At 42.5% G+C, this 22989-nt stretch overlaps 1 protein-coding gene across 1 annotated transcript in view; it reads right to left on the bottom strand.

The window, feature by feature from the left end:
* Positions 1 to 16741, bottom strand: part of LOC131288242 (uncharacterized) — a 33084-nt gene extending 16343 nt beyond the window's left edge. The window contains exon 1 of the mRNA XM_058317358.1: positions 16646 to 16741. Within this exon, the coding sequence (XP_058173341.1) occupies positions 16646 to 16741 (96 nt within the window). The remainder of the gene's footprint in view (positions 1 to 16645) is intronic.
* Positions 16742 to 22989: the final 6248 nt, after the last annotated feature.

A 22989-nucleotide genomic window follows, 5' to 3' on the forward strand; every position in this document is an offset into this window, starting at 1 on the left:
AGATACTCGCGTTGCTCAAATTCCGGAAGTACACCCTGGCCGTGGCCGCGGGCGCTGATGGAATATTTGAGTGGGTACGCTGATCCTGTGCATGGGCACACTTCGAAAGGAAAAAAGCATACTACCTTTTATGTTAAAAAAAAACACAGATACAACCCCATTCAACACAAGCATCGAGGAGGCTCCCTTTTTTTCCCCCGTCCGATCTTGCCAATGCGGCGACCCCCGGAAGAAAGTTAGCGTTTTTTTAAAACCATTTCGCTGAGAAGAAAAAACAAGAGACCGATACCTGGCCTCGTCTTCGCAAAAGGGCTCGGTATGCTTTTTACCTTGAAGTGGAGTTACATTTTTTATCAATATTGATTTTTCACCCTTCTACCTGCTTTCATCCCGGGGAAGGCATAAAAAATCCCTCGCTTTGCCTTGGGTCAAACGCGAGGACGTCTCGTCCCAGAGGCCGCAAATGGTGGTTGAATTTTGCAGCGGTTCTAAATTGAGCAGCAATCATTGCCGTCCGTTATTGTAGACGTAGTGGTTTATGCAGCGAATCGAGCTGGGGCTATTTTTGCTGTGGGGTGGAGAACTTTTTCGCATTGTCTTTTGGCGCAACTAACCGGAGGCAATGGAAATGGGATTTTTAAAGAAGGTTGCGGGAAATTCACTAACAAACGTAACGTTTTGCGAAAAATACGGCATATCTGTTGACGAAACTATATTACAGTTGCGAAGCATTTGTTGCACCCGTTATAATAGGGGATATGAAAAAGAAAAGTTTTATCTTCAACTTCAACGCATTTTAAACTATTTAAAGCATTACAAACCACAAACAATTCCTTTTGAAATTTTATCTTTATAGTTTTGAATGGTGTTCAGAATAGCGAGTATTTTTAAATTGATGAATACTGTTCTTTGTGTAAGTAGAAAATATAAAACGCGAAGATGTGGCAATATAATCACGATTTCTAAATTACGTTTCTGGAAAACGGATGACGCCAAACAGTTGATTCTTCGGGTGTTTGATTGTTTACATTCAAACCTACCAGATAGTGCATCGAAACTATTTTTTTCAACCGTTTCTGTTAAAATGCGAGGAATTTCCGTTAAAAAGCGCAAAAGCGTTCTGCACAAATGGTGTTCGACTCCTTACATTTCGCTAAGGAAATTGGCGAAATCGGTAGGTGTGAGTATCGGAGCCGTAGGAACCGTCATCCAAAAGTTTCGGGAGGAGTCCAGCTTCGAGGATACGCCGAAAAGTGGTCAAAAACCTGGTCCTATCGACTAACAGTTGAACGGGGAAAGAGCAAAAGCATTCAAGCAAAAATAGGAAAGTTCCATTCGCGATGTGGCTCAACAAATGGGTACGTCAAAAAGTAACGTCCAATGAGACAAGGCAAGATTGAATTTAAAATCGTACAAAATCCAAAAGAAATCGAAACGGAGTGCAAATTAGGTTGCATGCATTAAACATCGGGCCCGGAAGCTGTACGACAAGCTGCTGTGTGGACGAAGAGTCGACCAAGACCAGATCAATTGAGATATTTTGGGCGCTAACGAAGGCACACTTGAGAAAACATTTTTAAGTTGCGAAAAACATCGACAGTTTTCAAAAAAACTGTAAAAACGTTCAAATGTGTCGAAAACCGTTCATTACAAGTCTGTGCTGAGCCATATCGGAGGCGACAGATTAAAAGTGCGGTCATTAGCATACGATTAAATTTTTAAAATTTTTATTTTTCGCAAATAGTCCAGAACAGAACCCAAACACAATTTATGAAACAAAAATTCAGTTTCTGGAACAGGTTTTATTTTTTACCTAATTTTGAAATCGTGCTTATACTTTCTGGGCCACCCTTTATATTGAAAACCAAGCATCCATACAGTTCGCCGGACAATGTCCGGGAGAATGCTATTTCTATTGGCGTGACCAGTTGGACATTGGCTCGATATTTCCTTGGTAAAATATGCACTCGGCGACGTCTTTTGGTCGCCTTTGCTGACGCGCATCCTTGACATCGGCTGCCAACCGAAATACCAACCGCTTTCCAGGAATAGTTTCCCTCCCATGTCCTTACATGACACTGGCAAAGTGTCAACGAGTGAAAATGTTGAGGTCAATGGAGCGTGGGAATATTTTCTGATTTCCGTCCCTCAACCTTCAGCAGATACGGTTTCATGAACCAGGGGGTAATGGAAGTAGATTTTCTTTCTTTCCTTAGATACCGGAGAACATTCATCTTAAGCTACACGACGGGGCATGTTGCGAGGGGAAAAAGATGATACTAGTACTGTCGTGCAATTAGAGTGATAGTAACGCTTGGCCGCTTTTAGGTCGCACTTTTGTCCCCGGTTCGTTTAAATGGGATTAGTTGTTTTATTTCCTTTATTTCCCCCTGGCTTTATGTTCAACGCTTCTTTACAAACCATATGGTTTAGATATTTAATCCGAAAATGTGAACCAGTAAAATGGTTTGTACTTCCCCCGGTCGTAAAGTATATTGCCCAACACTTGCCCTCGAGAGGCAAGCAAGACGAAAGCGACGACTTACCAAACGATAAAATTTTCCTTAACGTCACTATCAGCTCATCACGGACGGAAAACTCTCCTCTAAACACATCCTTGGCGCTCCTCCTTCTAGTTCGCTTTTTAAAAGTTTTTTTTTGTTTTTGTAGTACCTATCAATCATAATATGAAATTTTGTTCTCATCCGTTGCCGAAAAAAGTAGGAAATTGTGAGTGAAAGGATGTACCGTTACATTCGATCGTTCTTGTTGATGGATGAACCATAATGAACGAGCTCTTGGTTTTGTGCCTTGAAAGACGTTCGTCCCAAAGATAAAGCATCATAAGGTTCTTACTTTCTTGTGGATTTTAACTTGGAGGTTGTGATGTTTATCAATTTCGAAATTTAATCGCTGCAAAAACACTAAGAAAGTGTTGCGGGTAGAAACTATTCCTTCAACAAGCGAGAAGAAAATTGATCTCCTACTGATCGACTCGCGGAAACTTGCTGTGCGAAGTGTTTCTTCGGATATCGTTAGGGAAACAACTTTGTCGATACAAAGTTAATATTTAATGAGTAAAACTTGGAGCGGCCGCTGGTGCAGACTAACAGAGGTGCACTCTGGGCTCAGAAGAAAAGTTGCTTGCGGCCGTGCACACTTGGGGAAAATAATTAACTCACCGACGGAGGGGCGGCGGGCGATAGTAGCGATGCAGCACAAAGCTGGACGCACAGGGTAAAGGTAAGGCTCGAAATGTGAAGAGAAATGCTTTACCGGTCCTCCGACGCTATTAAAAATGTATCAATCCATTGCGAAAGCACTACCGGGGAGATATTGCACAAGTTTTGAGAGTCTGTTTCCGGTGCTTCGGTAGTGCTTTCTGGCCTGTTGGAAAGCATCGATTGTTGCAAACCATTTCGTGTATTTTTATTTTTCTTTTCGCAAGGCAGATTATACTTTTTCAATTCGCTTTCTAGAACCAATTGTTGAAATTGTTGGTATATAATAAACTGTGTAACACACTTATTCTTTGGCATAACGATCGTATTCGGTAATGCCTATCCCTTAATGAGTTTACTAGACTTTTTTGCTCTGTGTACGTAGTAAATCAGTCCCCTCGTACAAGGGAGGATTCTAGGTTCAGGTTGAAGGGAGTGCTTTGACGCTCGTGAGTTTATTTTCTAACCAGCGTAACGGCACGACTGTCGCCGATCCTCGTGTAACAAACTATAAAATAAAATAAAATTTGAAGTAAAATTATGTTAAGAACACAATCGATCATATAAGGTAACTTGAATCACAGTTAATAAAAGGAGTGGACAACAGATATGCATGAAACGATCTGCTTTAAATGGGCAACACAAACACCACACACTTTTCACTCGATAGCTGCTTTCTCCAAATACACCGTTTATTGTTACATTTTTCGCACCACTGGCCGCTAAACTAATAAGCCCAGTTGATACCGTACACTTCCAACGTAACAGTCAATTCCGTTATCGGGACAGCACTGGCGATGGTGGCGGTGAAATGTTTCCCAAACTGCTGCTGATTATTATAGGTAAAGGTGCAGGACGTTGACGATCCAGTCCAAGCTCGGGCGAAAGTAATCTGTTGGTTAAGCAGCGGGTTCGGTTTGTAGTCAACCGTGGCCTGCAAATCCGTTGGGCCCTGGGTAGACCGTTTGGTAACGACGATGGTGTGAAGAAGATTGTCACCTAACGCAAACAAACGGTTCCCGTTTGAAAGGTAGTTAAAACCAGTGTCTTTTGGTAGGTTAAACTTACCCGTTGCCCGATTTCCTACACCATAGTTGCAGGCGTGCGATAGAGCGATGCACAGAATGGCGATTGCAGTCAAAGATCCCTTCAGATGGTTCATCGCTAGCTGGCTTGTGTATCGATACGAAATGATGCAGTCTATTAGCTGGCATAGACCTTTTTAAAAAGGTAGGACGTCTTATCGTTCGCTTCTACATTATCTGCACCATGTGGGGATCGATTGGGAATGTTCGACGAATTGCGACCATAGATAACAGAACTTCTGTATCACAATAGTATTTCGTCAGGATTAGTCACGAATGAAGAGATATTGTAATGTTACTAATCTACTGAGCATACTTAAATTGTGTCGTAGAATTATGTAAATTTATGGCACGTGGACATAACAATGATCCTCGGTAATAATGGCAAAAACTCATCCAGTACTTTTATTCTCTTTAGTCGTTAGTACCGGTACCCAATTGATACCGGTCGTCACGGAGTGAATTCGCTTTCAAGTCCAGCGTCACCAAGAGCTACTCCGGGCCTTCGTTGGCTCGTTTTGTAAGCACCATAGAAGTACGATAGAAGCGGACAGGTTGTTTGTTTGTTTGGTTTGCTTATATTAGTGGAATCGACATATCACACTTACCCGTGACACGTATGTCGAATCCCAAATTACAGGAGAGCGCAAATGCAGGGCAGCTCACAACGAGGATTTCATTGACTCCGATATGAAATGGCCGATGGCTATCAACGAAAGCTGATCTAATGCCGTACAATTCTTTCAACGTAAATCTACTCATTTATTCATAACAGTTTAGCAGCCGAGTCTTATCGCTACTATCTTTGCTATCTGCAGCATTTTGTCATAGATTAGTAATGCCCAACAAATCAGGAGCACCGTGCCACAATATTCTGAGGAAAAAATGCAATATTTTATTTACCATGCCCAAACCAATGTTGAATAATCCAAACTGATGATGTAGTTTTGAGAGTTGAACACCGTTCAAATTCAATTAATTTTCCAAACATCGTTCTCCACCGTAAAGCTATTACGGTTAATACGCCCAATTAATACCATACACTTCCCATGTTACCTTAAGTTCAGAAATTGGTGTATAACTGGAGACTACCGATTGAATTTGTTTGGACATATCAGCCGTAGGGAAAGTAAATAAGCAGGACATCGCCAATTCCGTTGCCGCCATGACAAAAGTCAGCTGTTGGCTAAAAAGTGGATTCACCTTGAAGTCCAGCATCACCGAGAGCAACTCCGGCACCCCGGTGGCCTGTTTTGTAAGCACGATAGTGTGCAGAAGACTATCGCCTATCGAGAACCACGAAAAGACAGGTTGAATATTGACTTCCACCTAACAGGTTGCTTGTTTTTGTGACATCGATGAATAACACTCACCGTAGACACGCTTGCCATACCCAAAACTGCAAGTTTGCGAAAATGAAAGTCAGCTTCCGACTAGGATGGCGAAAACAATGCGTTGTAGCGACTTCATTGTGTATACGATCGTGCTCTGATATGGAATGGCCAAGGGCTTTTAACTAAAGCTGATCAAATACCGCAGAGATCCTTCGATTTTAATCTACTTATTTGTCCACACCAGTTTAACAGCGAATGAATCTTATCGCTCTTATCTTCGTTATCTGCATCTGTTATGGTGGTATCGATTGGTAATGTTTGGTAATTTAGAATCACCGTTTCACAATACTATTTAGAGAAACGCACCTGCATGAACTCATCTGACAACATGTAATGCAATACATTTATTTACAATATACATTCAACACACAATTAAATAAGCATAACACCGTATAAACTTATCCGATTTTCTAACTGCCGTCCAGCACACTGTGAAGTCCTTTAGGCTAGTACGCCCAATTAATCCCGTACACTTCCACTGTTGCCATAAATTCTGAAATTGGTATGTTACTGGTCACCACGGAACGAATTTGCTTTGACGTATCACCCTGAGGAGCGTTAAACGTGCAGGACGTCGTCGATTCCGTCTTCACCGAAACCAAAGTCAGCTGTTGGTTGAAGAGTGGATTCGCCTTAAAGTCCAGCGTCAGCGAGAGCTGCTCCGGGCCCGCGGTGGCTCGTTTAGTTAGCACAATAGTGTGCAGAAGCCTATCGCCTATCGAAAAATGCAATTATACATGTTGTTGTAGATTTACTTCCGGCTATGTGGCACCGATCAACAACACTCACCCGTAGCACGCCTGCCGAAGCCAAAATTGCAAGCTAGCGAAAATGAAGGACAGCTCACCACTAGGATGGCGAACACAACTAACACGCCTTGCAGAGACTTCATTGTACACCGAGCCGTGGTTTGATATGGAATGATCCATTAACGACTGGTGCTTATTTAACGACTGGTACGATTTTAATCTTTGCACAATTGTCTTATCTTATCTACGCACCATGCGATATATCAAATACGAATCTAGCGCTTGATATGTTTGACCGTATTTGTTGTTAGCACTCACTCACAGTGAGTCACTGAATTTTCTACTTGACAGACACACAGACACAATGTGACACGTTTGAAGCATGTAGCAATCAAAGTATCGAAAGCTCAACTGTACCACTGTGAGCTTTTCGATTTCAATTCCCTGGGCCGTTAGGATCGATGTTACTTCACCATCGTTCACCTACATCAGCATACTCATACATAAATAAACAATGCATATTATGTGACCGATTTGATTACCTTCCTGGGGCGTTCCGAAGGTTCAACCTTCGCATGAAGAAAAAGGTAGAGCAAAATAGCACAGAACGGAGCTTCGATCGGAGGATATAACGTTACTCCCCGTTAATCCGTTCGCAGTTCCACGAAACCCGAGGGGATGAAGGAGATGCTTGGTACGATTCGGAGGGGGTGCTAAATTTAGGTTCGAGAATGATGAACGTTTGATGGAAATGTACATTCTTTCCGACCCCGGCAAAGGTGTTTAGTGTTACGCATTAAAGATTGATAGGAAGATTGATTTCAGGTTACGAAGCTGCTATGGGTGGTTTAACATGTTGGTTTTTTTTTCTCTCTTCTCCTCTTGCACAATAACATAAGAATTAGAAGAAATAGACGTTCTACTTGATTTTTCTCCGTATTAATATGTGGATTCATTTATTCACGTTGGAAGGAAAACGGTTGCATGATTTTATCGAACTTTTTTTGATTGTTTTGCAGCTACAAAAGGAAACCAAGACAGAAACGAGATCCCTCGGAATCCCATCACATTTTTTTGTCAATATTGTTGGAGAGATTCTCCCGTGCGTGATATGGTCTACTATCGGGCAACATATCTAACACTATGGAGGACGTTCAGAGTTGTGACAGTTTGCAACAATCTAGTCACTTGAAAGACACCACTTCCAGACACAGGAAACGACGTACAATTTAAATGGGAACCGCCAACCATTAACCACATTGTTGGACCACATGAGACCGACCGAGTATACCGGTAACCGCTGCAAGACATTTAATCTGTCATGCAACCGGAGATTTTTTTTATTGCAAATTGAACACAAAAGCGTCCCATAAAAGTATCCCATCGTTCCTTCCAGACGGAACCGGATGGCGTTGGGAGTAAACACCCTCATACAATGTATTCTAAATATCCAACTGCCAAGCAGCACGATACCGCTCCACTGTCACACAATGTTAGTTTCGACTGTAAAATAATACATGTTTGCCATTGTTACCCACGAAACGAAGATAGTTACAGTTCCTCTCCTACTGTGCTCCTTTTTCCAATTCCCGCTACTATCTGCGCCGACAATCAAAAAACTCCAACGAACAATGTGGACCGGAACGATACATAACTAAAACATCGTCGCTCACATTGTTCAAGATGGCATACATCGAGGGGGATTTTCGTTCCCAGGGTAAACAACTGTTATCTCTAAGATTTATGTAGTTTTCCTACACCCTAATGAAGTTATACAAAAATGTGCTTCATTTGAAATGAATCAGTTGATTGTTTGTTGTGCCATATCGTGATTTCGTACAGTTTTCCTTTGGTATGTTCTACTCCTAAAGCATCCTGTAAAAAAATTAGTTTGTTCATGAAGATTATTTGTCAAGATGAACCTTCCGAAATAATAAAAATCAGAAAGTGGAGTAAAACATTCGAGAAAAAAAATCGAGGAGTACATATAGCAAAGGGATTAAACTTCGGAAAAGTGTGTCGAAAAAATTGAAGGCTAACAAAAGTGAAAGCGTGTCCTGGCACAATCCAGAAGAATGTGCCACAACATAGAAATGTGCCAGAATAATACGGTAATAACAGTGGCTCGAATGGCGAAAGCGGTGGAAAGTTCACCAGGGCGAAGCAATGTTTATGTTTTCATAATGCAAAGTATCGGAACCGGAGCCGGAAGAGCCACACGACGCAAGGACGACCGTTATGCGGAGGATGAAGCGCATCGGGCCAGTGAATGGGCAGGAGCGGTGGAAAGGGAAATATATTCGCGACTAAAAGACGACACGAGCAGTGATGGCGTAAGATCCGGGCCGGGACATAAGTATGAACGCCTCGAACCGAAACGCCACGAACGGAACGTGGCGGTTTTGTGATGCAATATTTTCGCTTCGCTCTCGATGAAAGAAGCTGGCTTGTGCAGCTTCCCAGAACGACCACGGTGAGGATGATTCATCTTGCAATGAAAGGAAGGAACTAGTTTTCACTCAATGGTTTCAGGACATGGAAAGCCGCGTGTGAGACGGACCAGGGGGTGTTGGAAGGTTTTCGGGTGGTTGGGAAAGAAAAACACGCTGCAAGATTGATGTTTCGCATTGTTCCGAATAGGGCGCCGTTTGTTCGGGCGGGCGACATAGGGTTTGTCAACACGAATTGACCTATATATGGAAGGGAAACTTGTAATATTAACGAGGGTTAAGAACCATTTCAAACGGCACCACAGAACGGAGGGCGACAATAGACGATGGCGGCACGCGCTCCGAGAAGGTGCTTATGGTAAATGGATAAACCATCAATATGGTTTTCTTTTTTGTACTATGATTCCTGCTTTTTCGCTCACTTTGCGAAGGGTTACGCAATAATGTTCTTTTTAAACATTTCTCTGCTAACTCAAATCTTTGATCCGTGCCACCAGCACGATTGTGTGCGATCCTTATCCTAAAAAACCTCACCGACTTTGTAAGGAGAAAATGGCGTTCAAACCAAGTGCATTAAATCGAATGCAAAATTTTAAATTCAGTATTACAACTAAACAGGACACTTCCCCGTTCCCAATGGATGCCATTGGCTCGAGTTGCCTCATTCCACCACCGGCTCGAAACACGTGCGCAACTTCCGGGAAAGCTAATTTCGAATCCTGTTCGAATCGTCTGAAGAACTCCCGGGGACGGAATGTGGGCGGGGATTTTTTAATCGAACCATTCGCTCAATTTGTTGAATTTATTATCACCTCGTTACATGTGGCGCCGAGGTAAAATGGAAATGTAATTATTCCGCCCACTGCAAACTTCGGTTTGAACGGGTGCCCTGGAGCACTATACGCGTGGTATCCATTTCGAATGGAAAAGCGTGAGCTAGAACGTAATCCAGTGAGGGACCGAATTAGCTTGTTTAGAATTGAGGTTAAGGTACTCGTTGAGAGCAATAGACCACACAGAATACTATTTTGAATCGAAACTGTCTGAATAGATAACTGTAGAAACATAATTATTGTTAAGTAAGCAATAAAATAAAGAAAATGTGGTATTTTTTCAACACGAAAAATTATTGTAAAAGTATTATTGCGTACTGAATAGAATCATAATAATTTATGCAAATGTATGTAACAGTATGGTCTTTAAATGAAAGCTCAATAAATATGTAAAATTACGAAAATAATAAAATAAATTTCTTTACCACCAATAGCGGTTATATACTACTGAATGCGATACCGAGTAGCAACGGAGTATATTTTAACGATCAAAGAAATACCCTCCCCATGACAGAAGATAAGTGCATGACAAGTAAAAGTTTACCTTCGTGCACGCCAGGAATCTCGTTTGCTTCTCCTAAATAGAAACGAATCCTACCAAATCGGGAAGGAAAAATCGTCCACGAAGATTGCTGAAGAATCCACCCACCCCTGCCCCGCTTAGTTCGGATCACGTAGCTTCGAAACACGACACCGGAAAATTGTTCCATTCAACGTGCGAGCGCCCACAAACCACGTGATCGCAACAGGAAATACGCTACCTTTCTCTACTACCATCCCCATTTGTTTCCCCATTTCCTGCACAGGGAACACACTTAGCCATTGATTCAAGGTATCCGATTTTGAATAACAACTGTTTTCACTTTTCATACAAACACCCCCGCGGCACGAGAAGCTACTTGTTCGCGCACTCCATTTTATCCCAGTAGCTCTTGCTTTTTCCCCTCCCTGTAGCGAGTATATTTTTGTTGTTGTTTTATGTTCATCTTATGTTTTTTTTTTTAATTTTTTCACTGTCAACTTCGTTTCATCAACACGAATCCTTTGAACGAAATAGGGAGAGAGCATTGAAACCGCCTGTCTACGTTGGAACGGTGCCAAAACAACCGTTGTTTGTTGGTGAGTGGATAGGAAGCTGGATGCTGTTGCTCCGTTTCGGGGAAAACTGGTGAATTAATTCATTTTTCATTAACAAACCGTGGCCAGCCCCGGGGGGAAAGACGTAACCCGTACCGGGTTGAATGATGATTTGGCAGCGAGTTAATGACAATTAGCAGGCGCGTATCGGAAGTTCGCTAGTTGATTGCGTCGTTTTAGGGAAAATTATGTTCGTTACAGGAACGAAAACTATACCTCTCAACTTGTTATTCTGAGAAGAAAGTTTACGTAACATTTATTTTGACTGGTTGTTTTCGAGGAATGGAGTTTGAGGAATCATATTTTTGAGGGTATTGTTTTAACATCTCAATGTTTCAGTTAGTTAAGTTTGAATCCATTCCAAATGTACGCCATAAACCAAATTGTTTATAGACAGGATTCAGGATGCATTGAATGTAGATATGCATCTTCCATTTCTTCCTAGCAACACCCCAACACCGAGTCATGGCGGAAGGATCTTGGAGACACTTTTATTTCCCATTTTATACCACAGTGGCCGCAAACCAGCTTAATAGCTATACGACAAACCGACAACGCAGAACTAGGGTTTCTGGAGGAGATAATTGAATGAATCATGGGTTAATGTGGTCGAAGTAGACTTTCGCACACACATTAGAAAAAAAGCCATTCTCCCACTATAATGCCACGACGTGATGTGCTTCCGTCGTCGTAAGTTGCCTTCTAGCGACGATCTAAGAAGTTGCTTGGTTGCCCCTGGTGCGATGGTTGTGACAATTATGAACAAGGACAGCTTGTTCGAAAGCCAACGTCGCGCGAACGATGATCTCACCTTTTCGAGCCGTCCAACGGGATCCATACTGTCGTCCCATAGAAGCCCTAGCCGAAGCCGAGTCGGGGGTGTAAGCAAATGGGCTTCAGTTGAATGTGCGCCAAGAACGGTCTGCTTCTTGCGTTTCCTTGTCTAAGACAAACACGCGCATCGGGGTGGAGGGGGAAACAATCGATGAAAATATAACGCCAGATTCCGGCAACCACACACCAATACAGACGTTTGTCGGCACCGGGGAGGGAATGTCGGGGGAAAGACGTCTGTCTGTGCGTTAGGCGTTGGCATACGGGAAAAAGGTGCCACGTGAGAAAGCCCATTCGGGTGAAGCCGATGTGATGATGTAATGGATTCTTTGGCCGTTGCCTTTCAGTCAGTGGCTGGTTTTCTTTGCAATCCGCCAACCTGCGGCGGTGCTCGTACATTATGGAGACGCCCAGTCGAATGTGCCCCCCTGCCGCCACCGACTACGCCAGCTGGAAAAACGACCAACTCCCGAGGCACCGGCTTTCTGCAGGCAAGTGGTGAATAAGTTATCCATCCCGTGCCATCCGTGCACAGGGCATATACTGTGTACATGAAGTTGCTGGTTGACTCGCGCGGCTAGCGAAGGATTACGGGGCAGGACACCGACAACGACTGTAACGAGTCGTTTGCCGGAATGCTGCCAGCGAACGGACGTAGCATACAAATGCAATCCTTACCAGTTGACAGCATACCTTGCAGACACGGCGAAAGCAATTCGAAGCGTTGGAATGACACGTTCCGTAAGCGGCCAGACCACGGCCACGATATGGCCAAAGAAGATCTGAACTGTCGATGCGGTTAAAAGGGGCGGTAAAACTGTAATGACTTCGAACGTCACACGCGCCCGCCGGACGTCAAATGGTTGGACGAAAGATCTTCCCGGTATCGGTAAGCCAGAAAGAAAGTTGTGATGTCCTAGGCACGACGAGGTACGGGTTTTTTTGTGAGCAAGCATCGCCGGACGTGGCCGATGAACCAATGCGAACCTTCCTAGGCTTCGGAAGGAAATGGGAGCCGTTTGCCAAATTGAATCGAAATTGGTGGAACGGGGCCGGCGTATGGAAGCGAGCGGTAAGGGATACAGTTTTAATAATTTATAGCAAATAATTTATAGTACTACATTGCTCCCCCGTGTGCACTACGGCCGCACCAGGGCAGCCATCGCAAAGTAGTTTGCAAAATGGCACACCGTGAGGGGCGACTGAGCAAATGGATGACGGCCAGTCGTGGGGTGTGATGGATCACTTAGCTGCTGCATCCACGGTATCCTCGATGGACGCAGGGTGATGGAACATTGCTACAAATGGGCGCAAATTGAGGTGTGGTGCCGTTTGAACGTAAGCACGGGGAAAACTTCCTGTCCAGACACTGACAGGAATTAATCCCATGAAGTGTGACTGCTCGCTTTGGAAGGCAGGTAGGGGCGCTTTATAAACATTGTGGTACATCTATCATTAGGTGTTTTACTAGCACATTTTTGGAGGGACATACAATTTAACCATGAACAGTTATTAGAGCCATGAACTAATTGAATTTATACTTTCCATACCGTCCAGAAAATCATTTAGACTAGCGATGTAGCATCTGTATTTGTTTGCTTTGGTTAGCGAACTTTTGAACCAACTTTCACTTTACAACACTCAACCAAGATACTCACTTTATTTATATCAATTCTCACAATCGACACATCTTTTTACTTATATCAATAGCTTAGGAAAAAGTGTTCATTTTATTATTTATGCTTTGTTTTTTTAGCAAAACCCTACATTTAGGCATTATATCCACCCGATACAGTGTACACCTTGCTAAATATCAGTCAAATATTTGTTAATAATTTCTCCATTCAAGTTCCAAATTTGTTTTAAGATACTTCTTAAAAGAAATGTATCCATACTAATGAGTATACAATCTTTCAAATCTAGGAACATGCTCAAATCGACGCATTGTATGAATTTAACAATACTTATGATTAAAAAGCAATTTCAATTTACCAAAAAGCACTGACATACTTTAAAACGTTGTAAATCCTATAAACTTTCGAGAATGTTACTGTGTGATACATATTAATTATCCATTTAGAATAGGCATCAACGTAATGTAATATTTTTAAAATTAGGAAACCTGTATCAAGAAATTTAAAGGAGCGTGATGAAAATGAAATATTTCTGCTAATTTTTTGTTTTTAATAATTTTTAAAAATAAACGCTTTTCTGTGGGACCAAAACCTGTTACTAAAGCCGGATGGAAGTGAGCATTATTTTGTACGAAAATAGTCTCATCTTCCCGGTTAATGCATCTCAAAAACATAGCTAGGAGTTTTCACTTGTTGTGAGCTGTTAGGATGTCAAACTACGAAAAAAGGACTTTTGAGTCTACGGCAGACTCATGTTTTACAAGTGGTTCGCATTCATTACTGTCTAGCCGGTGTCATTGTTTGGCGAGCGGACGCGTGTCTTGCGCCCCGTCGCGAGGAAAATGCAAATTCACCTCAACGTCATCCACACGTCAAATCGTCGTCTCCCTCGCATTCCCGTTCGCTTTGTTACGTCCGTCGTAAAACACTTCGTTACAAACCCAATTTAATCACCCACCTCAAACCACAAACGTCTACGTTGGTAGCGAAATGGTGACGCAAACATTCCATCCATCTCGGTACGCTTGAAGGGGATCCTTTCGGAATCGGCGTCCAAAGATGCTTTGTGGGGTGGCGAAAACTTCTCAATTCCAATCTCAGCTAGACACTACTGTTTGCATAGCCCTACACATCCATACAAACTCGGTGGTGCGCACATTTCGGAGCACTTGTATGCCCACTTTGTGTGCCCAAAGTGGCAAAGAACGGTGTCGAATAATCCGACTAATTTACACCCCCGGAAGCAGGACTCTGATGCGTAAGGAAATTCAACTCTGGCGGAAGAAGCATTGGGGACGCTTTTACAAAATAGAGCTCTGGGGTGGTTGGGGTTCGGAGTTTTTCCCCCTTTTTTCCACCGGACGCTTTGAAGTGCATTCGCGCGTATCGGTATGATGCAACGTTAAAAATCGTCAAGTGTAGTACTTCGTTAGCGAAGGATCGAAAAAATAAAACAAGTAAAACAAACATTCATCCCTTCTACAAGGAATGAGGATGTTTTTGTTGATTGTGTCGTTGCACATGGAAAATGGTTTCCCCAGAGTACGCCTCCATGTTATGTACACGTTTTTATTTACTCGTTAACATTTTGATCTAGCGATGCGATGAATCTAACATTGCCTCATGGTTGTTAATTTTCAACTTCCTCGTGAGGGTTGTTAAACACTTCAACCGTACAGAGATGCACTCGTTTGGTACATATGCTGGTTTGCTACAAATTCTTTTCAGAAATCACAAAGAACTGGTACATTTGAAGATACTTTCAATTATCCAGCATGTTATTCCATTTGAGACCTATAGTGGTCATGTCTCTTACAAAATTTGAAATAGTTCTTCACTTTGGATTAAATTAAGAAAATAACTGCAAGAGAAAAGAGAAGTTAAAAATTCTCTTGAAAAAATATATTCTTCCATTCAGAAAAAGAATCCAATTCGATAGAGGTTGGATTTGTGTCGCTCACAGTCCGAAAACATGTTATGCATTATCTAGAAAATAAACCACAAAAAAGCATTACGTTACCAAATTAAAACAGACCTCTAATCCACATGGAATAAAAAAAGAAGGTTCCTACAAGCATATGTTCCTTGAGCACACTTCGACATCCAATTAGCGCACAATGGAGTCTTCCAACACACGAGGGACATGCATGTGCCATGTTGCGTTTGTTTTGCGGATCAGTCCCCACATACCCGTGTGGACATTAATCGTCCAGCCTCCTCGGTGGACAGGGAAATTGGTGAGCTCGTTTGGAGAGGACAAGTTTTCTTTTCCAGCACGCCCTTGAGCACGTTTGCCAGCATTTCCCGCACCAGCAAACGAGGTATGGATGTCACAGGCCCGTCTGGCCCGAAAGACTTCCACCACCGACAAGGATGCTTGGCGCGTAATCTTTCCCAAAGCTCTCGGAAACATGCATCCACGAGCGGTTGCTTCATTTGCATAACGAACGAAACGCAATAATGGTGGTGTATTCTTGTGATGTAACTGCAACCATTATTCAAATCGTTTGTTGAGCATTATAGTGACATCAGAATCGTGGCTAAGACTTGAACAAAAATATACGTAAAATAATAAGTTTGACTATTTTAGATGAACAAAACATTGATGCATTAACATCACTAGCATTTGTTTTATGTTGTGCAAAAAATGTTTTCAAATATTTGTTTAAAACTCGCATCACAAAGGGTTTTCAAGATAGTCTACTCTTTTAGTCGTATCAAAATGATGAACTTCCTAATCAACTTTGCAGAACACACGTGCAGTTCGGAATGGATTAAAATTTATATTTTCTAAATTGATTGATTCTTTTCATTTGATCAATTGTTTATCACGACAGTTGATGATTGAAAGATTTTTTTTTTCTAATTTTATTGAAATCATCAAGCAGAAATATTTGCCGGGAAAATGTTTGTAGTGAAACGGGCGGCCAGGCTTAACAAACGACTTAACTGTCTGCACTACAGAGTATGACAGAATTTCATTTTTCAACTAAACCAAAGACTCTCTATGGCAAAATTGTTTTTCGAAATAGTGGTACCACATTATTGCATACTATCGTCGAATGCCGACGAATAGTATAATTCAGAAAATGTTACTCACAATTGAAAATGCTTTGCCAAGAATCCCACAGAATGCAATTGTGGCAAAGACAATTTGTGTAATATTTTAAATTGATTCTGACAAACAAACTATGCATTTGATTTGTGTGCAACATTCCTGTTTTAAAATGGTACAAGAGCATCGAAATTATCCTGCAGCCATACACGAAACACGGAACCCAATGGCAACTAGAAGCTGACGTACTTACCTCTGGGATGTCATCCGGCACCTTGCCCATCCAGGACAGCGACAGTATCGGGCAGTCGCATCTTGTGTTGGAGTTTTTCTCAAAATGCAAATGCATGTTGCCGTCGACAGCAGCACCGGAGTTGCTCGAGGACTGCAGAATCTCCGTCCCACATGCAACGCTTGTCTGCGGGCGTGCACAATTGACTCACGACGACATGCACGACAGTACACTGCACACACGAGACACACACGTACACGCACACCAAGTGTAAGGCAAGAAGCTCCGAGGTACGCTAAATCGGACACATGAACTCGCGGCAACACGGCTGTTTTTCACACAACACAGCAACACAACAGCTTCCGGTATGCTGGTTTAGATCTTCTCGCACTACGGTAAAGGACGTGGAGTGAGAGGAAAAGCAAATGAAAAAAATACAGTAAGACAAGAGAGAAGATATGCATCAAACGGAAGTGTAGAACCAAGGGTGGTTCGACGATGTGGCGTGGCGTGCCTTTCACGGTCAACGGCTTTCAAATTTGCAGATGCACTTGTGTGGTGGTCAGTGCCCCGGTAAAGCTTGGGTATGGGTTCACTCGTTGTCACCTTGCTGTTCGAAGTCAGTTTACTATGATGACTATCCTTTTTAGCTCGTCGTGGCATGCTGCGATGTCGATCGAGGACAATGAGTCTGTGGCGAGTTGCTCGCTGCCGTTATGTCACGCATTGTTTACGCTCATCGAACAGCAGTAGAGCATCGAAACGCAAGCACAAACTTAAAACAAGCAACACATACTCTTTCGGCATCGCTAGCCCCACGTGTCACCTTTAACCGAAACGTTCGCGAGAAGAACACACGCTTTAAGCAAATCACTACCCATCTGGCTTTCCATCAGCAGGAGTCAAGACAAAACAAAACCAGCCGAATGAACACATACTCTACACACCCTGCCACGTGCACACCGAAAGCGACCGATTTGGCAATCGGCGAACCCACGCCGACGGAACCTTCAAATCAAACGTGCTCTATTTTCACGTCGAACGTCGTTTCGTCAATGTCAAGGCACGGTGATCTTCGGCGAGTTCTATTTCGAGCAGCCGATCGCGAGAGCACAACAGATGGTCGGTCGATAGAAAGTAGCTGCCGGTGTGGCAGCGGCGGCCATCGAACAACGTCGGCGGGAAATCCCACCCACTCCCACTAGGGACGTTGGATGTTGTGTTTTGTGGCGTGAAAAATTTATAATTTATCGCCATCGCGATGCAAAGGCGAATGAAGTTTTGGTGGAAGGAGGACGTTCTGCGAAAGGGTATCCTAGGGTAACCACCATAATTCTGCGGCGGTGCGTTTGATGAAACTATGGCAATCATCGATAGGAAGCCGGAGGAATGTAATTAGAACGATTAGGAATAACCATATATCTGTGGCAGACCATTTACCAACATTGTGGTCCTTTTCTTCTTCCTCCCATGGAATGTCCAATCGGAGAATAGAAAACACGACCAGCTAACAGACATATTTAACAAGGAAATTATTTAAATGTTGTTTCAACATACCAGAGTTGCAGATAAGAATTAGGAAAAGTCAATTAGATAATAACACGGTTTTAGTACGGAATGAAAATAAATTATATGAAAATAGCAAGTAAAACTCTCTCCATACCATATTACTATGTACTTCGTATTATAATCAGTACGATTAAAAAAATCGGTTCGATTACTGTAATTTCATTGTTTTCCTATGATTACCTGTCTTTTAATAGCATGGATAGAAATAGTTTAATTCGGCTTTTTAGTAGAAGGTGAAGCGAAATTTATGTTTTTCTGCTGTCTTTAGGCAAATTTTCAACAAGAAATATTCTCTCATAATCTAAGTTCAAGTTAAGAAAATTAAACAGCAATTAGGAATTATAGCCACTTCAATCAAATTGATTTGCATATTTATACGTTATCTCTTATTCAGAAACAAAAAATACTCCCAACATGACTGCTATTAAGTACATCGAGATAGAAACGGTGATAAATTATGAATGCGTGTTAAAATTGGATGCCAATGTGAATATCTCTGGTATTCTCCGTATCGTAGAGTAGGTTTGATCAAATTGTATTGTACTTGCAAATTGTGCTTTGATCGATTAACAAACCTTCCATGAGTGGCAAATTGTGAAAAGTTCTTTGACGATAAAAGCCAACATAAAACCGTTCCTAAACGACAATCCAGGCACCCTTAAAATGCTACGTACAAACACCGAAAAGTAAAACGGACCCCGTTAAATGCTGGTGATCAGCAAAAAACAAAACCAACAAAAAAAAGTGTGCTTACATACTAATAAACTAAGACCCTTTTTGTGGCTTCCCACGGCGGCAAAGGACGCAAAAGTTTGTGATCCTTCCTTTCCGTTTTTTTGTGTCGGTTGCTCGGTTTCGCAGCGCAATCAAAGTGTCAAATAATCGCGCCATTTTATTTCACCGGAAGGATCGTTCCATCGAATGCGGTGGGTCGAATAAAATGCGGATGGGGGGACTGAAAGTAAGCTGCAGGAGGGGAAAAAGGCCTTCAGTATTTACACAACCGGCAATCTTCGGCTATGGGCTGCGTCATCTGATTGGGACTGACTTCTTACCCAGGCTGTTCGTTTCGCTTCGAACAAATTTCTTTGCCGAAATACAATAACAAAAAAAAAAATACAACCGAAAAAAAGTCGAGCGTTTCTTTTGAAACGGCACTTGTGATAAACCGTTGGTCTTACAATGGAGAGGAAATATTGTTTCCCCTTCCGGTGGCGCGTTATTGAACCGTTGTCTGGCCGAAACTTCTGGTCGCCGGTTTTTCATGAGCTTTTGCTTATCACCATTTTTATTCCTTCCCATAAACCGCTGTGTGTGTGAATGTATGGGTGTGTGTTATCGAGGAGATTTCCTTAATTAAATCGTTATGCAAATTCATCTTCCAGAACGGCACAGGCTGTTGGGCACGATAACAAGTGCCATCCGGGTGGCGTTGGACATCCACGGGGGGGAAACTTCTAACGCGCCACCATGCGCCTCCATCGCTTTGGGGGAGATTCGATCATTTTCGATTGAATTCTGTCCTCCGACCGTGGGCGCGTTTAAAGTGCCATTTCAATGGTTGCTATCTTTCCGCACGAAAAAGCACGCATGAAGTCTGCTGCAAAAGCGAACGACCTCCAACAAGCACTCCGGACAGCTAGGAACATAGTCCCTTCATAGGCCAACGACAATGGCAGGGATTCGCCCGCAGGAGGGGTGCCAAGATGAATGTGGGAAGAAATACACTCAATTTCTTTACTCATGTCACCGGGATGGAATCTTGTCGTGCTTTGGGCGCACTTGCGTGGGGCAACGCGCTGGGTTCATCAGCCATCAGGAAAAGCGAGTGTGGGCGGGAAAAAGGCGGGAAAATCGACCATCCGGCACAGACTGGTGCCGACCAATGAAAGCGTACCGGATCTGTATCATTCTTTGACGCCGTCGTCCGCCTACAGTGTCCACCCCGAGCGAGGCGGAGCAGAAATTGATCGAAACAGTACTATACGAAACTTTTGCAAGAAAATCGCTATCACAATAATTTGCTATTATTAAGCCGATAGTAACTACAATGATTACGGATGTAAAAATCGTATGTTATTATGGTAATTTAAATTTGCACTTGCAAGTTGCACTTCAGCTTGACATACTTTATATGCAAACAGGGAATTTTTACAATTGCCCCATCAATAACGTTGTATTTTCAAACCAATTTTCCAACTAAAAACCACACAAAATCATCATGTAGCAAACATCCCAGATTTTACCATCTACCAAAAGGATTCTCTTTCCGTACATTGATACATTTGTCGCGATAGGTTTATCGCACCGTCTAACTAACGCTTCTCCTCTTTCAATCCTTTTATCGGCTTTAATGTGCATCCTTCAGCGATCAATCACCCTATCTCCTCGAACAAACAACGAAAGTGGACTGCAGTTGTGTGGAAGGTCCTTTACCCCGGGAAAACTGCAACGAACCCATCACCATCGTCACGCCACACGAGCGTACATTAAGGATGCGGTCATTGTCATTGGAGACAGGAAAATTACACCTCCTCACCTTTCTCCACCCTCCCGCGGAACGGAGTCTTCGTGCAACGTAATCATCAACGTGGCGACTAATAGAAGAAGTGCTTTGATAGACGCGCTCTCGAACGCACGTCGGAGCGTTGTATGCGTTGGAAAACGACTCGCTAGCCATGGCGCAACAGGAACGGGTCGAAAACACAGCCCCATTAGGCTGGACCACATCGATTTCTCGTGCAGTAAGTTTGTGGGGTTGGGAAGCCATTGGTAACGGGTTCATTAGTGTCCGACTTTGTTGCAATTCTCGAAGCAGTAGGGAGTGTAAATGTCGTTAGTACACTTACCATCGTAAGTCCTACAACAACGGGTTGTCTTGCATCGTACGGAATGAAGAGCATCGTACGCTTTAATCCTTTTCAAACTTGGATAATATGGTCACTGCCAGTGAAGTCAACTTGCTTCACGACAAGTCTCGTCCAGACAGTGAAATCGAGACGACCATCAACAATAATCCAATTTTTTTGGTATTCTCAAACGTATTGGTCAATAAATACAATAAATGCAATGTACAAGGCGATACTTTCATATTTAAACAAGCTTCTAAGCCAACCGAAACGTAGAAATTTGTTCATTGTAAATGGACAAAAAGAACTTTTGAAAACTGATGTTGTAATTAAAAACAACTGCAATACACTATAATTCTAAGAAGCGGTATCGATTCGTTTGTTTGATTGGTCAGAATCCGACTACTAGAAAAATGATTATATTATTACTATAAGATTAAATTTATTACGATAAGGAAATATGTTTAATCAATGTTTAAATCATTGTCCCTATGCATAAGCAATTATGATTATAATTTTCCCTTATTGAATCAAAATGTGTTTGTGCTTCTTTTACTTCAAAAACAGTACACAAGAGAACAAGAGCTTAACAGAATATTTTTGACTCTGCAAACAAAACAAAAATGTGCAAAAGCACGATGCTGTATTTCTACATTTGAAAACTTAAAGTTATGACTTAAAGTCGAGTTCCAGATTGTTTATGCACATCATAACTTTTTTGTAATGAAGGAATGTTATTTTGAGTTTTTTGTATGCCATGTAGTAACGGAGAAAATACTGATAAAAATCAGTGTGATTGATAAATATTTAAATGATTGGGTGAATTTGTTGGATCCAAAAACTAACTACATCGAATGGCTTTCCACGTCTGGTGCACGACAAGTGATGAAGCGATACAACCCTTTCACCTTGATTTATAAAAATGGAAGTAGGTTGAATCAATCAATCTGCAATCCGCAATGACCTTTCGAATATGAACGATTGAGTTAATTTGAATAGCAGCAAAAAAAACCGGAAGTTTTTTACAACAGCATCGCAAAAATCCTCACGTAGGTAGTTGAGAATAAAAATAAATATGAGGAAAATTTTTAAATATCAATATTGATACAAAACAATGAAATCAACAGTAAAATCAAACGCAGCAGGAAATCGTGAAGTCAAGGTTTTATACAAAAAAGTTGCGTATTGATTTTTAAAAACATGTCTGTAAGACATTCTAGGTGATCAAATACTTTGTAGCTCGTCGGGAAGCCTTGACACGGTGCCGCTACCCACAACAACATGGGGCCCGTTTACAAAACCCATCATCCCGCATCCTTTTTTCCTTCGACAAACCTCGACCGATGTACTCAAACTTGTCAAACAAGTAGTTGCTCGGACCGGGAAGACAGCCGGCAGTTGGGAAGCGAGTAATATCCCCCAAGCTTACAGCACACAAAAGGCTGTAAATCCAAACGAAATCTACCGCCCACGACGCAATCGCTTCGTTCACCCGTTCTTCGGGTCGAGGCCAGGCCGGAGCGAAAGAAAAAAACCGACTCTTGGGGAGGATGGCGTTGGGAATGTAAAGAGAAACATAAATAAACGTCAGCGAGCAACCCCATCGTCAAGCATTCCATTCGCGAAGATGGCGAGCAGAATCTTTAAATCCACCCCCTTTTTGTTCGTCCACCTCACGCGCACCCCCCGGGGGGGCAGGGCTTAAGTGTGGGGATGACAAATTTTGCTTGCACGTAACCTTCAGCAGTGGCAAGCGACCCGCTGGTATTTTTTCGCGTCCGATCGAAGGCAGGTGTCGTAGAACGTCCGACGGTTATTTTCGGCCACTGGTAGTAGTATTGGCCGGCAAGGAGCAATAAACTGATCGTTTCTTTAGACGACGGAAGGGCAAGTAACGATAACAGAGTCAGCGCAGCTCGTTCGTGTTTTTTTCCGGGAGTCGTTTTG

The sequence above is a fragment of the Anopheles ziemanni genome, chromosome 3 (assembly GCF_943734765.1).
Source record: "Anopheles ziemanni chromosome 3, idAnoZiCoDA_A2_x.2, whole genome shotgun sequence".
Classification (NCBI taxonomy): Eukaryota; Metazoa; Arthropoda; class Insecta; order Diptera; family Culicidae; genus Anopheles; species Anopheles ziemanni.